At 34.2% G+C, this 16,246-nt stretch overlaps 1 protein-coding gene across 9 annotated transcripts in view; it reads right to left on the reverse strand.

Moving 5' to 3' along the window:
- Positions 1-398: 398 nt before the first annotated feature.
- Positions 399-16,246, reverse strand: part of LOC118447838 (uncharacterized) — a 28,047-nt gene continuing 12,199 nt past the window's right edge. For 2 of the 9 annotated variants that reach the window (XM_085655945.1, XM_085655944.1), the window contains exons 18-35: positions 16,002-16,181; positions 15,698-15,904; positions 15,200-15,481; positions 14,534-15,079; positions 14,252-14,427; positions 13,472-13,624; positions 12,171-12,537; positions 11,796-11,983; positions 5,218-11,719; positions 4,691-5,131; positions 4,344-4,617; positions 4,005-4,231; positions 3,664-3,926; positions 3,214-3,591; positions 2,777-3,127; positions 1,729-2,694; positions 1,406-1,588; positions 399-1,323 (exon numbers count right to left, since the gene is read on the reverse strand). In XM_085655945.1, coding sequence (XP_085512071.1) covers positions 1,231-1,323; positions 1,406-1,588; positions 1,729-2,694; positions 2,777-3,127; positions 3,214-3,591; positions 3,664-3,926; positions 4,005-4,231; positions 4,344-4,617; positions 4,691-5,131; positions 5,218-11,719; positions 11,796-11,983; positions 12,171-12,537; positions 13,472-13,624; positions 14,252-14,427; positions 14,534-15,079; positions 15,200-15,481; positions 15,698-15,904; positions 16,002-16,181 — 11,777 coding nt within the window. In that variant the 3' untranslated portion in view covers positions 399-1,230. The remainder of the gene's footprint in view (positions 1,324-1,405; positions 1,589-1,728; positions 2,695-2,776; positions 3,128-3,213; positions 3,592-3,663; positions 3,927-4,004; positions 4,232-4,343; positions 4,618-4,690; positions 5,132-5,217; positions 11,720-11,795; positions 11,984-12,170; positions 12,538-13,471; positions 13,625-14,251; positions 14,428-14,533; positions 15,080-15,199; positions 15,482-15,697; positions 15,905-16,001; positions 16,182-16,246) is intronic. The other 7 variants (XR_014981964.1, XM_085655949.1, XM_085655946.1 and 4 more) reach the window with 7 other exon arrangements.

Genomic DNA, 16,246 nt, shown 5'->3' on the forward strand with positions numbered 1-16,246 from the left:
CCCCTTTTGTACATATTGTTTTCAAGTTGATTTTCTTTCTTTCACTTTTTTTTTTTTTTTTTTTTTATACTAACGATACAAACGAAGCTCTTAAAGGAATTGTATTGTACATTTTACGTGTATACACTACAGTTCGTTGTGAATATCGTTGTGTGTACGAAGTATTGGAATAAAGTTCCATATCAAGAAATAATCGATCTCTTTTCGCACCTGATTCAAATTTTATTTATCATATACATAATAAAATATATCAACCATTTAGAAGATTAATAAAGATAAACGTACAAGATATTATTTTTTTAATTTTTTTTTTCTTTTTTTAGGTTATGAATCACTTAAATAGTTGCATGATGGAAAAAGAAAATATGCATGATTTGATTAGATAAATGTATAGATCGCAAAATAGAAAGCAAAACGGAAATAGAAACAAGTTTGTATAAGGTTTTTTGTACGGATTTATTATATAATCAAATAGTTATAATTGTATATAATTCTAAATTAGATATATTGTTACTTTACATAATTCATCTGGTGATTCAAAATAACATGGATCTCTACTTTATGTACAGAGACGGTGCAATAATAATTAATAAACGATCTATAATACAATATTGGTCAACTATTGTTGACATTACTCAACATACAAAGATACAAACTTTTTGTATACATATACACGACACTGCAATTATTATTATTATTATTTTTATTATTATTATTATTATTATTATTATTATTATTATTATTATTATTATTATTATTAATATTATTATTATTCTTTTTATTTCTCTTCACGTTTTGTCGTGTCATTAAGAAAATTTTTTTCTTCCGTAATATACAAGCGTTCAATGATTTATGTTTATATAGAATAAAACTAATATTGTACAACTTTGGAGGAATGTTGTGATGGCATAGCACCAACTTCACTATGATTCAATTACTCAAACTGCAATGGCACTTTACAAATTAAATAATGTGTCTATCATATATATATGTATATATACAAAATATATTATGTCATACACACATATATATATATATATAATAGCTTTATATATATATATATATATACATACATTTGTGTATATATACATTTATATAGTAGCTTTATATGTTATATATATACATATATGTGTGTGTGTGTATATATACATATACATATATATAATTTTTTTCTTCATGTAAAACCTACCCAATAACGTAGTAACAATAACAACAGTGGACGATTTCTCTTTAGTTCATCCACTTGCGGCAGTTAGGCGCACCACATGCGCATGCTATCTTGTGCTGGTCATCTTCGATATCAAATTTATAATCATATGCCAGCTGTGAAAGGATCGAAAATATATTTCAATATGTAATGTCCAGAAAATTATAAGATTTGTCATTGAAAAGGAAACCAATATACCTCTTCACCACGTGAGATTCTTCGCTTTGCAAATATTATAATTCTGAGATCACGCTCGACTTCAACAATTTCAGCGACACAATTGGGATTGCAAGAATGATTAATATATCGGGCAAGTCCACCGCATAAAGTTGCATCAACAACTCTTTCTTCGTCTAATCGGAACATATAAATACCACGATTCTAAAATATAAAAAAAAAAAAAAAAAAAAAAAAAAAAAGAAAGAAAGAAAGAAAAGAATATATTTATATATGATTAAAATGACACGAAAATATGAAAAATAATAAAAGAAGTCTATATAAAAAGATAAAGCTTTACTTACCCTAGCCTCGTATTGCTTTTCTCTGGTTTCAGCTAATTCAGTTCGTATTATTTCCCCTATATATTCTATGACCATTGTATGTTTTTCAAGATCACGCGCGGCGTACAAACCAAGACCCTGAATCTTGGAACGTGCCAAATAAACATTATTTCGCCACTCCTGTTTCATCTTCTTATATTGCGAACTTTTCGAATGTACGAACTGTTTCGAATACGGACATGCAACTTCACCGGCTACCGTGGCAGTCGGTACAAAATTTGCCCGAGCCGAAGAGCCAGTACGTTGAGTGTGAGGTCGTTTCCAAGGTAATTGATTTCTTAATCGGGCTTCGGTCCTTGCACTGCCAGTTGGATTAATAGCTAAAGGTAATTCTAATAAAGGATTGCGTCCATATTTAAATCTATAATCTGTTAGGGTTTCGATGCCAGGTAAACTTTCAAGAACTCGTACTACAGCTGGCTCCGTAAGGCCGAAAAGATCTTCGCCAGAAACGTAACGTGGAAATAATTGAACACTGTGTGTCGACCTACGAAGTTCAGCAAGAGGTTCGAGAATTCGACTCCAAACGGCTCGTGGCGTAGCATCACGTAATTCAACATCTTCTTGTAATGGTTCTTGTACTAATACTCTGAATTCGGGTCGTCCTGAAACGTCGTGGATAGAACATACGTATCGGCAACGTTTGTTGGGCCTTCTCATGCTCCAATAAAATCGTACGATTTTATAACCGACAGGATATATATAATTAGGCGTGTGGAAATTAGCGAGCTGATGAGGAAGTAACTGTCCAACGCTTAAGAAAATTAGACTTCCTACTCTGAGTAAATGATTATGCTCAGAGTGATGCATCACTGCTGCAACTTGTCTATTCTCGTCACGATTTACATAAACTCTTCTAAATACGGACAAGGTTGTCAATTCGTTATCCTTCTCATTTTTCTGTACATGCTGCGAGCAGTAAGTGCTCTGAAATTATCATTAGTATAAAGTTAGCCTTTGATGTTTAAGGAGTTATATAGAGTTCCACGTGTAAAATATAGATACTTACTTTATTCTTATAAAATACGCAACCATCTTTAACCGCACAACCAAGATGATAAACGTTCGTACAACGCATTTTAAAACATTTCACTGTAGCTCCCGGTTTCTCACAAACGATACAATTCAATACAAGGCTATGTTGTAAAGCAGTGTCCAAATTCATCAATGCGCCGTTTACCGTCTCATACACGTCCTCCGACCATAATGCACAATTCAAATGTACCCATTTGTCAACATCGAAATTTAATAATCGAGCTGGTCCATCGGCAGTACCGTCTCCTTGGCTTTGGCAAAACATGCATCGGCGACTGTCTTCTGCCTTTGCAGGTATCACGGTTACACCCATGCGGAAAAGCATCTATAAACATAATTATAATATTTCATATATTAATCGTTTTACAATAATAAAAGATATATTTATAATGCGATGTCAATTGTTCATACATCGGTAATTTCCTTGTCAGTGGGTTTTTTATATTTAGTTGCAGGCTGTATCGCACCCATAGTCCAAGTTTTATATTTTAAACCTCTCCATACTTTCGCAGGTGGAGGTGGTTCACTCGTTTCATTAGCTGGTTCCTCGAGGGCAGCATGTTTCTTTGGTCGCTTTTCATCCGATAAATCTTCCTTATTATCATGCATTTCGAATTCTTCCTCAATTTTGATTCTAACATCCGATTTATTTTCAGGTTCTATTTCCATACTTTCCACGTGGTCGATAGATTGCTTAAGTGAAAATTTTTTTTCTTGCATTTTTTTAAAATCATCATCTATTACCTTGGGATCTACCTTTTGGCATAAATGATCTACTATTGTCGCAGCCTATAAAGAAAGGACAAAGTAAATTTTATGCATTCCGAAGGTAAAATTTTTCTCTTCGAATATATAACTAACTTTTTCTTGCGTGTTTGTAGGTGTCCTATGCATTAGAGCAAATTGCATATAACATGCTGCTGAACAAAAACATAATTCGTCACCAGGTTCTGCTTCTTCCTTACTCAAAAATGGTAAATCTGACACTTTTTTTCTTATTAAGCTATTTAATATCACAACATCACAATGACGACAGAATTTGGCAGCACCATTCAAAATACTCTGTATGTCAATTGGTGCTATAAATAAAAAGTTTAGCTTATTTCTTTTCTCAACAGGTCCAACTATATCATACAAATCGAACATTTATTTTTTTTAGGATATCAATTATGATAAATAAAATCATTAAACAATTTAGTTACCTCCTTCTTTGCCATCTTTTCCTTTAGTTCTGTAAAGTCCTAATTTTTGACTAGGAGGAGTAGTGGTACGTTCTACTATCTGGTAACCAGTTGGAGGAGCTATGTTTAATATATTTGCCAAATCTTTAAGTACACCCATTATATCATCTGCAGCCTGACTATTCAAAGTCAAGGTAACAGTAACATTTCCATTCTCCCTTAATGGTGTTGGTGGAGATTTTCCAAGCCTGTATGAGAAGAAGTTGATTTAGTAAAAAACAAAAAGAACAAAAAAAAAAAAAAAAAGAAGAAAGATAACAAGGTATAATTTATTAAGTAATAACATTAATTAGCATATACCTTGGAATTCCTAAGTTTTCTTTATCTTGTTTGGTTGTATCTCTTATATAGGTAGGTTTAAGTCTAATTGGTATAGGAGAAATTAAAGGTATAACAGGTGATACTCGTTTCAACCAATCAGATTCTTCGTCTGATTCTTCTTCGATTAATCTTAATCCTGGGAAACGAGGGATGAACTCTGGTATCACACATTCTGGGGATGACGAGCTTACTATCGTATCAGGAGAATCAACATCACGATTCGTTATCAAGGAATTTTCTTTCTTTTCATCGGCTAAAATAATAATTTTTATAAAATAAGCTGAAATAATTTTTATTAGAAGATATTAATTTATTATTATACATACAGTCATCCAATTTGAGAGGTGGAAATTCCTGGTCGTAAAATCCTCTTTGTGTAGAAATAGGTTGTTGAGGAGGTAACGGTTCTAATTCACCAAAAGGTTGAGTATTATAATGATCGGAGACACCAGGTATGTTAGCAGAACCATATGAGCCAATTAAATCTCCAGTTCTGGTATTATAATCTTTTTGGCTTACAATTTTTAATAATTCCCCTGAACCAAAAATAGGACAAACACCATAATTTCTCCCTAATAGAGGTTCCAACACTGCCATTGGTTGAAGTTGCCGTAATTGAATCATAAAATTATCGATAAACGTGTCATAATCTTCGTCTAATCGCGATACTTTTCTACATCGCTTCTTTTGAGGTACCGCTGTTGCGTCCTTGCCTTGACTCTGTTTACGTTTTTGCTGATACTGACGCCTTCTTAACTTTTTGAGATCTAAAAATAAATATATGATATATATTTATTATATACACGGTTTATTAATAAAAGTTATTGGTAATATGGTATATAAATAAATATACCAGTTTTATCATCCATAGATCCGTCTATAAGCTCCTCTTTGGCAGTAAGAAAGTCTTTGGTATCGGTTAACTGGGTAGGTGTACCACTGGACAGAACTTCATCAAGAATTTCTTTTTTGACTTCTACTAAAGGCACTGAATGTTGTGCATTTGCACCCTGTGACATCTGTGATTGATGACCCATAGAATGGGACACTGTTTGAGGCACTGATGGCTGTACTGAACTAATATGTGTAGATTGTTGTGATGTAGCTATAGATTTTTGAGTTACTGACAATAGAGGTTGAGACTGTAAAGTCTGAGGGGGTGTAACTGATGGGGCTTGTTGTGTAGCGTGAACGTTATTTGATGCTTGTGATATAGCCTGCGTAATTTTTGCAGGTACAGTCGTAGTTACGGTAGGCTTTGTTTGTGAAACCATTCTCGAAACTATCATAGGTGTTGATGCACGTTGCTGTTGCACTTGTGTAGTATTTGTGATAGCAGGATCATTAGATGTTTTCATCTGAGGTTGGCTAGTATTAGTATCCTGTTGCAAAGAAGATAGTACTTCACAATTTTTTGTTGACACTGGTGCTACTTGTTTCACAGTTGGAGCAGTTATGGGCTGTTGATTTGCCTGTGTAGTGGTAGACACAGTTTTTGGTGTCTGGTTTGTCGTTTGTTGCTTTACCATTGTATCAACGGATCGTTGTTGCGTCAGGGTCGACGTAGATGTTGCTAACGGTGGCGGAGGTGGTGGCGGTGGTGGTGGTGGCGGCTTTGGAGGTTCTTCTTTTATCGGTGGACTTTGAACTTTAAGAGAAGTGACCGAATGTGATAGAAACGAAGTCTCTCTAGTAAGAACTTGTTTATTAGCAGGTGATTTGGCAGTTGGTGTCTCATTTAGCATAGGTGATAATAGAAAGGATGGAGTAGGTGGAATTGGCCTTGCTAATTGTGCTTCCAATGATGGTACTAAAGGCAAACTTGGTCCTTGTGAGCTACTAACTGGCAATGTTGTAGTTGCACATGCTGTATTTTGTAATAATTGTTTCAATAATACATTCTGAGATTCTTCCATTCTGTGAGAGTTTGTTGTTAAGCTACCTTTACCAATTTCTAATTCGTTTCTTGTTGTAACCGTTTTATCAATACTTGTTTGCATTTTAGAATTTGTCTCATCTTGTTCTTTCTTTCCAGCAGAACTTTGATTTAATCCCTCCAATTCATTATTTTTATTGTCAATAGGTAAGAGACCTGCAGTTTTATATTGAGATTGCCCAGAACTATGTTGAGCTTGTAAAAGTGTTGAAGTTTGAGACAATGTAGATTGTAATATACTGGTAGTAACGCTAACATTACTTGTACTAGATGTTACTGTAGGTGGTACAATGGTTCTTACACATTGCATAGATGTACTTATCGCTGCCGAGGTAGAATTAGCGGCAATGCGAGAAGATATTGAATTATTTGAGCTTACTTGCAATATTGCTTGCAGATTTTGTGTTCTTTGTACAGATGATGGTGGCATAACTGAACTTAATAAGTTACTGGCCTGTGTTGGGACAGTATTTGCTCTATGTCCAGCAATCGTTGGTTTTGCCGAATTTGTACCAGCTAACATAGCATTTAACATTGCATTTGAGGTAATAGATATACCAGTATTAGTTGGTTGTCTAGGAGTTATTACAGAAGATGTTTGTGATGTAAGACAATTTGTTGATGGGGATTGAATTCCACTTGAAGTTACTCGTAGAAATTGCTCAGAGGTTGTTACTTTACAATGACTTGAAATAACGCTGACTGTAGAGTTTGTACTTTCTTTACCCTGTGAAGTGTATGCAGTAGTGGTACATTCAATATCTACTTTATTTGTATTTGCATGAAGAGACGAAGTCATGCATGTCTGTAAACGAAGGTTTGAATTAGGCTGCGTATTATTAATAGAATTCGGAGAAGATGTGCTCGTTGATAAGATCGTTCCGACTTTCGGCGCTGAAATGACCGAAGATACCATAGTAACGATAGTAGGTTGTTGACTGGTTGTACAGTTTTGAGAATGATTTGTCTGTAAAGAAGAAAGTAATGTTCTCAATTGATGCGATACATTGGCCACATTCGATGTAAGCTCTGTAGGCTTGGACAAAGGAGAAAGATGAGGTACTGTAGTTGTACATTTTTGTAATTGTGCTACTGTGCTCACAACCAACGGGACAGTATGATGCGGTGGACTTTTCTTAGATATAGATCCCGTAGGCGATGGACTTGTTTTTTGAGGTTTAGGCGACATTTTATTTTCCGAAGATAGAAGATGTTCATTTTCCAAATTTTCTTGCTCCAAGTCCATCAATGAGTCTTGTAAAATATTAAGAGGTAATGTATCCAATGGTGTTGGTAACTGGTATATAAGACTCGATTTTCTAGATCTGTCTTCATGAAGAATATCGGTATTTGCCATCTCTGGTTTAGAAGATATTATATTGTGAAGCATATCTAATATATCATCCGATGATTCTTCCATTAAATTTCTTTCTTCATTTAGGCAATGCTGTAAATATGGTTTATTAGATTCAATTTCTGTACAGGATACATTGTCTTTATTCTCTTTATGTTCTTCTTGATTAATATCGCTTATAATTTGATTCGTATCGGTATCCGCGTTGCTTACTTCACTAATAGGTTGCTTTATTACCTCCTTAGTTTTCTCTACTTTTGATACTTCTGTGTCTGTGCCATCTTGTTTATTGTCATTTTCAACGGCTGGTTCAACATCATTTTCTAAAATATTTACAAGTGACAAATCATCAGCAACAGGCGACATTCTTTTCAACGTGGAGACATTTGATTTTTCCTCAGGATGTGGATTCTTTTTTCCAGTTATATTATTTTCAGCAGGATTATGAATAGCTTCTAACATACTTTCTAATTCATCCGTTGTATTCAATGGATCATTTTTCTTATCATCTGAAATTATTGTATCTGAAATTGCAGTTGAATTAATATCTACTTTTGAAACAATATTATCTTTTTCTTGATTTTTTTCTGCATTATCCGTTTCATCTCTTTCATTCTTTTCTTTTCCAATACTCCCAGTATATTCATTTTTATCGTCTTTTGGAGTAACTACGACAATATCTTTTTTAGGTAAATCAGGTATTGACATTTTTGGTGTTGATAAAGTAACTGATGTAGGCTGGACGCTTAATACTAATTTTGTAGGATTACTTGTTGATTCTGTTGTATTCACACTAACATTCTGTACAAAACTTGTATATTCAAACTGTGTGTTAGGCGTTGATATTTTGTCTGTTGTTATAATGTATGTTGTTGAAGTTTCTGTGTTTGACAAAGTCACTTTCGGTAGTGTCTTCGTTTCGGGCGTGATTTGCTGTGAAGTAACTCCTATATTTTCTAAAACAGTTTGACTAAGTTTAGCTGCTATTTTAGCATCTGCTACAATACTTGCCATCGTTGATGATAAAATAGTTTGTCTTTGAGAATTTAACGTACTTGTTATTTGCTCCTTTGTCACGCATACGGTTGGAAATGTTGTAGATGACTTAGTAGTTGTATCCGATGTTAATATAGTTGACGATACTGTTATAACATTTGTTTCAGTTGTTGTCGAAGTTGTTGTAAACATAATAGTAGATAAACAGCTAACAGGTAAGCCAATATTTGCCTGATGTAAACTGGAAGGCGGTATTTGACTATATGATACACTCTCAGGAAACGTAAATGCTATCGGGCTTTTTGTTTGTTTCGTTTCTTTTTGAGATTCTGATTGATCCTCGTTTGAAGATTCTTTTATAATATTTTCTTTAGGTACATCTAAATTATTTGTAGTATCTATTTTATCATTTTCTTCCTCACAAGATTCCTTAGAGAAATTATCTTCAGGTGATTTCGTACTAGGGTCAATAATAACAACCTCTGATTCACTGTCCAAAGATACCATAATATCTTGGTCTGGTGAATGATCCATATATGGTCCAGGTGATGGATCTACACGTAATTCATCTTGATCAGGGGACTCTGGTGTATCTGTTACTGCCAACAATCTTTTTCCCGATTGAAGCGTTCTTACGATATCCAATCTTAAGCCTTTTTTATTTCTTGTATGTGAAGGTACAAGATCTTCATCGCTTAATATAGGTTCATCAGTTTGAGATTCTGGATTTTCAATTTCCAAAATTTGTACCAAGTCATGTCCTTGACTACCATCATTAACAAGTGCATGACAAAGAGAATCGTTACTATCAGCAGATAAATCTACAACCATTCCAGGCTCAAAGAGCACATATTCTTCTTGCATGTCTCCATCAAGCGTACCTGATATAACATCTACTAACTCTGTGTCTCCAAATTGTTCTATGACAGTAATGTCATCATTATCCCGTTGAGCCGTTGAACTTAATGTTACCTCAGTGTTAACTATCGTCTTATCATCATCATAATCAGTAGTATCAGGTATAGGTTCAAGTTTATCACTTGGACTTCCTAATTGTAATGGACCATTATCAGGTAACGACGGTGTCTGTTTTGATTCTGTAGATGTTGGGGGCGTTTGAGGTGGCGTATGAGAATCATCGTCGAAATCATTATAATCTGCACAAACTAAAGAATTAATTTTTGACGGTGGTATACCTGTTTTTCTATGTACAACTGATGTATTAGGTTTTTCATCAATATTCAATAGATGAGTCTCTGCAGTTTTACCCTTACTAGATTCTGCTTTTGTTGACCACATTGGGGAGCCACCTCTTAGACCAAGTTTAAAAAATCCATATCTTCCAAAATTTGGTATGAATGGTAATGGATTTATTGGATTATGTGGATTTCCACCTCCTCTATTTGTGTGATCTACAGATGTTTGTTCTGGCTGTGATACTGATTGTTGATGCTGATGTTGAGAAAGTTGTTGTTGCTGTTGTTGTTGATCGTTCGACATTACTGCGTTACCTGAATTTTGAGGGGCATAAACTGCATGGGGTGTATGAGGAGTATGTGGTGTTCTTGGGGTTCCCGGATTTTCAACACTTTGCGGTCTATCAGGCATCGCTGGACTATTGCCAGTAGATTGTCGTCTTTGCATTTGCATTGGAGAACCACCAACCATTGGACTACGTGGCATTGGAGAATTTGGTGTTTGTGATGGTGGTGGGTGATGTGAATTATTAAGCTGATGTTGTAACATTGGTGATGTTGATGGATGATTACGAGCCATAGGGCTAGGTGGTTGACATTGAGAAACCATTGGAGAAGTGGGAGGATGCGTATGCATTCTTGTATTCATTGGACTTGGAGGTTGAGAAGTTTGACTTAATTGTTGTTGAAGCATAGGTGAACCCATCGTTTGTTGTACCATAGGACTACGTGGCATTGGTGAGCTCGGTGGTTGTCCATAATTTTGCGATATTTGTTGATGAAGCTGTGGACTTGGTGAATTTGCAGGCTGAGATACCATGGGAGAATTTGGAGGTTTTTGCATTGTAGCTCCATGCTGTTGTTGTTGCTGTTGTTGTTGCATTTGTAGAAATTGTTGTTGCCTTTGTTGTTGCTGCAATATTTGTTGCCTTTGCTGTGCCATTTGTAAAGTGCGTTGAGTTATAGTATTTTGCCCGTCTTGAGTAACGTTATTTGTATCGTGTTGTTGTTGTTGCTGTTGCTGCTGCTGTTGTTGCATAATTTGCTGTCGTTGTAACATTTGTTGATGCTGTTGTTGAGTCATCAATGATTGTTGATTGGGTTGAGGACTTCCAAGTGGAGAACGCTGACCATATACTATTCCTCCTTGTAATGGCATTCTCGGTCTTTGTCCAGGTTCTCCTATTACCGGTGGACGAACAAATCTTTGAGAAAGTGCATGTACTCTAACTCCTTGATCTCCAATAATTTGTTGGGTGTTTCGTGCTTCTGTTGTAAAAGAACCTGGACTCGTAGCATGTCGTCCTGTTATTACTGCACGATGTTGTGGCGAAGTCATTCTAGTAGCTGATGGACCACAAATCCCTGGTGACGACATAGCACCTGGACTGAAAGGACTCTCTTCGCCTTGCGAATGAGGTGTCCCTATCCTCGGAGATTGTTGCATATTGTGAGGAGACATAGTACCCGGATTTGCTGTTTGTGGATTACCTGGACTATGTTGCAGTAATGGTGGATTAGGACTATGTTGTATAATCGGCGTAGCTGGTGAATGTTGTATCATATTTGCAGGGACACTTCCAGGGCCTGGACTTTGAGAAACAAGTGCAGCTGGACTATGCATTGGTGAATGTTGAGAAGGAGACATTAACGGTGAACAAGGTTCACTGTTTTGTGGTTGAGATTGTTTTTGTTGTTGTTTAGTATTATATTCTTGTATCAACATCCCATGTTGTCTCGTTTGTTTTCGGCTAGCATCTAAATGTTTCTGTAATATTGCTTGTTCACTCGAAATTCTTTGAAGTTCGGCAGCATCATTTTCTGCCAGTTCATTTCCAGATTTCCGAAGTTGTCGTTGTTTGCTATTAAGGGACTGTGTAAAACACAAAATGTTAAGGAAACATAATACTATTTCTATATAAAATATCATTAAGATTTACTATGCTTACTTTTCTTACTTTGCGCAGCTTCTGGACTTCCGTTTCATAATATTTTAGTTGTTGTGTTAATACTTGATGTTGATGATTCAACCACTGTTCATATTGGAGTTGCATTTGACGATCCTGTTCGTTCACTATGTTTTCTGGCGGAGTCGGTGGTGCTGGTATTTGAGGTATATTGAATGTAGCTACTCTTGCTGTAATGAAAAAAAAAAAAAAAAAAAGGAAAAAATAAAAAAAAATAAAAATAAAAAAAAAATAAAAAAATAAAAAAAAATAAAAAATAAAAAATAAAAAAAGATAAAAAAAAAGTAAAATAAAAATAAAACAAAAAATGTTACATATATAACACGTAAAATTATTAATAATTTATGTGGTACTGACGTTCAGGTGGTGTTTGCGTAGCGATTGGTTGTCTGGGTACTTGTACTGCAAGCTTTGCCGCGTCTGAAACTGCTTGTGGCCAATTTTTTCCTGGGGCAGATGGTGGTCTCGGTGTACACGGTGGTCTAATAACAGGAATTCCACCAGGCACTGGTACCATTCCTTGAGGAGGGGATGCTAACGGAGCAGAGCCTAAAACGTCTGCTCTCAGTCTCTCAAAGTCACTATCACTTAAAAGAGTTCCACTAGGAGTTGTATTGTCAACTTGTTGTTGTTGCTGCTGTTGTTGTTGTTGTTGTTTTTCTTGTTCCCGTTTTTCTTGTTCCAAAAGATCCTCTAATAGCAATGGTTGCTCCTGTGAACATGACTGCTAACAGTTAAGGTCACTTTCTATTTGTATAGAATAATTTCACATTAACAAATGCCTTTTATCTTGGATATTCAATTGAAATGAACAAAAAGGAAAAAAAAAAAGAACAATAAGATCAACAGAGACAATTTTTTTTTTTATCTAACATAGATTTATCTTTTTATATTTGTTATGCAATGCATTTCTAATAAACTATGATATAGCTATATAACATTACATAGCATTTAAGTGTGTAATTCGGAATAAAACATGGACATGCGAAAATAGTACTAATCAATTATATATATATATATATATATATATATATATATATATATATGTATAAGCGTTTGTAAAAATTATATTTAATTTCGAATGATTTAAAAGGCAATAAAACGTAGAAGAAAGCTAGTTATAATTTTTTTTTTTTTAAATATAAAAACTAAAAAAATACTTAATAAATATATTTCGTATGAACTATAAACCCTTTTCAAAAAAGATTAAATTAATCCATTTAAAGTTCATGCATACACAAAATACATTGCACAATCTTAACATTAAAAGTAACTAATAATAAGATTTTTCAAGCGTAAAAATATATCATAAATAAAAAGTAGTAACGTTGTTTTACTTTTTTTTTTCTTTTCTCTTTTTAATGTAACACATATATTTGAAAAACTTTTGGAATGGCAACTCATATAGATCGTTTGTAAAATTTAATTTCAATAAAATATCGCTAAAATATCACATATATATATAATAATACATTAAAAAAATTATTATCACTGAAATATTTGATTTTTTTTCTCCCTTTTTTTTTTTTTTAATATTAACAAAAATAGTGCAATATGCAATCATCTTGTGTAATACATCCTCATTATTCTCTTTACTATTGCAGGTGATTTTTTGACTATTTGTGCTGAGTGCAAAAAATGCCTCAAGTCTTGCTCACCTGCAGAAGCAAGGGTCTTCGATGAGGGTGAGGTGCCATTGCAGGCGCACCAGAATGAACCACTGGGGCCATTGGTGGACCAGCCACTGGCACTGCGTGCCCTATATGAACTGGGGGCCGCGTCAAGCCCCGCCCACCTGGGCACAGCCCCATCTAGACATGCACCAACACCAAATGCATTGCAAACACCCAGGCCAAAACACCATTTTACCAGCCAATACTTTTAGATTAAATAAATCGCTTGGCTACACCTACGTTGACAGCAAACTTCAATTTCTTTTTGATGCGTAATACAACAAATGTATCTTAAACCCCTTCTCATGTATTATCTTAACATATAATCAATCGACTATATTTCTGGCAACATAATATTGAAATCTTGTCTGTGTCTTCGTTCGTTAGCTTCTAAATCAATAAAAACTGTTATTTCATTTTCAAGTCTTGAAATAATCTATATAGTACTAGGACTTATTAAACTTATTGAACAAAAATTTTTTTTAAATTGGAAAAAAAAAAAAGAAAAGATAAAAAAATAAAAAAAAGAAAGAAAAATACAAATAAATATATAGAAAAAAAAAGAAAATTAAAAAAAAAAAAATAAATAAATAAACAAAAAAATAAAAAAATAAAAAATACGTTAATATCAAATATATTCTGAATTTGCATGAGATCAAGTTCTTTTTTATTTTGCGGTTAGAAGGGTGTTAAATGTAATTAGATACTGGATATGAAAGCGATGCAGAAATTAGGAAACATAAGAAATATGTTATCTATACAAACCTGTATAGGACCAGGATATGGTGGTGGTGGGCCTGGGTACGGTGGTGGTGGAGGTGGCGGTGGCGGTGGAGGTGCTAGTGGCAAACGTGGTCCGATCATATGGTTCACTGTCACCACGCGACCAGCCACATTCTGGACTCCAGCAACCCTCATACCAAGACGTTGTTGTTGAGCAACTATAAATAATTTTTTTTTATTTTTTTTTTTTTCTATACGAATATATGGATCAAAGATAGAAATCTAATCAATTATCCACGAGTATAAAATTGGATCATATATTACCTTGTATATGTGTTTGTGGTACTCTTTGAGGATGTCCAGGAAATGTGGAAGGATAGCTGACGGTAACTGTATTGGTCGATGTAACGACACCAACAGCTCCATCAGGAGATAATATTCGAGTTCCTGGAGGCATAGGTCGTCCCATTGCCGCTGCTTGTTGTACATGCTGATGCATTTGTTGTTGTACAACAACAGCTTGAGGATGTGATTGTGGTAAAATTGCCGATTGTTGTTGAGGTGCTTGTGGAGTTGCACTTAAAGATGTCATTGCTTGTACTTGTGTCGGTACAGTAGTTGTATCAGTCGACGTTTGTACAGTGCTCACTGTACATTTTTCGCTGATACCAGTGAGTACTCTACTTGTTCCAGCTAAATCTTCCGATTTGTGCTCTTCTTCTTTAGACTCCTTCTTTTGTTTTTCTTCTTTCGTTTCTACTTCAACTTGTTCCAATTCTAAGTCAAGAATATTAGTTTTATCACCTCCAGTTATATTATTTAATTCGGGATCTGCGTATTCCAAAATATTAAAATCTGCACCCATTTCAGCTGCAAAGAATGAATTACAAATATTACATGCGTATATATATATATATATATATATATATATATATATATATATATTATGAAGTTAAACAAATTTATATATTCAGGCAAATTTTTACTTACCAAGGAGTTCATCATCGTCGTCACCTAAATCACCTAATATTGCACTCACGCCCTCGACCTCGACCATTGGTGCTCCTTCCTCTTGTTCTAATTTCTCAAGTTCGGCAGTTACATTGTATGGAATTTCTGACGGTTCTGGAGTGCTAGTAGTTTCATTAACAGTTGATTGCATAATAGTTGGTCTAACCAATCCTTGCGTTCCTAACATACGCATTCCTTGAGTTAAATTATCTTGACCTGGTCGTACCATACGTTGTCCAAGAGGTTGTCCCTGATTTGGTTCTTAGTATAAAAAACAAAAAAAAAAAAAAAAAAAAAAAAAAAAAAAAAAAAAAAAAAAACAAAAAACAAAATAAAAAAAACAAAAAAAAAAAAAAAAAAAAACAAAAAAAAAAAAAAAAAAAAAAAGAAACAACAAAAAAATAAAACAAAAAAAAAAATTAAAATTTTTTCACTTCACTTATAAAATAATAAAAAGTAATATGAATTATAGAATACCTTGAAACCTTTGTTGCTGGAGCACATCATAAGATTCCGGAAGTGTATTTCTAGCGGTCGGCATCCGAGTTTGTAAAGGTTGCGTACTTTGAAAGTGCTGTTGTGGAATACTTGCATTAACTTGTGGTCGCTGTAATAACATTCTAGCGCGTGAATCTATAGCTTGAAGTCTCGCATCTATGTTTACAGGATGTCTCGAAGTTATTCCTAAACATATATAATTAATTATATTTATTATTTGCATCGTAATTAAATTATTTATTATTATTATTATTTTTTTTTTCAATAACACTTGAAATCATACCTATTGAATTTCTTATTAAAACATTTGGTTGAAGTGGCATCCGTGGTCTTACGACACTTGGTGGAAGTGGATGCCTAAATGTACCTTCCCCAGTATTATTATTGGATTGAGAATGTTGTGGAAGTTGCACATGACCTGTTTCAAATTGTCCCTGATTTCCGTCAGTGTTATTTTGTCCATCTTTAAAATAAGCATATAAAAAATGATTAAAATTTTATTAATGATCCGTAATAAAATATACGTAA

The sequence above is a fragment of the Vespa mandarinia genome, chromosome 3 (genome assembly GCF_050613455.1).
Source record: "Vespa mandarinia isolate Hongniang chromosome 3, ASM5061345v1, whole genome shotgun sequence".
In the NCBI taxonomy this organism is placed as follows: Eukaryota; Metazoa; Arthropoda; class Insecta; order Hymenoptera; family Vespidae; genus Vespa; species Vespa mandarinia.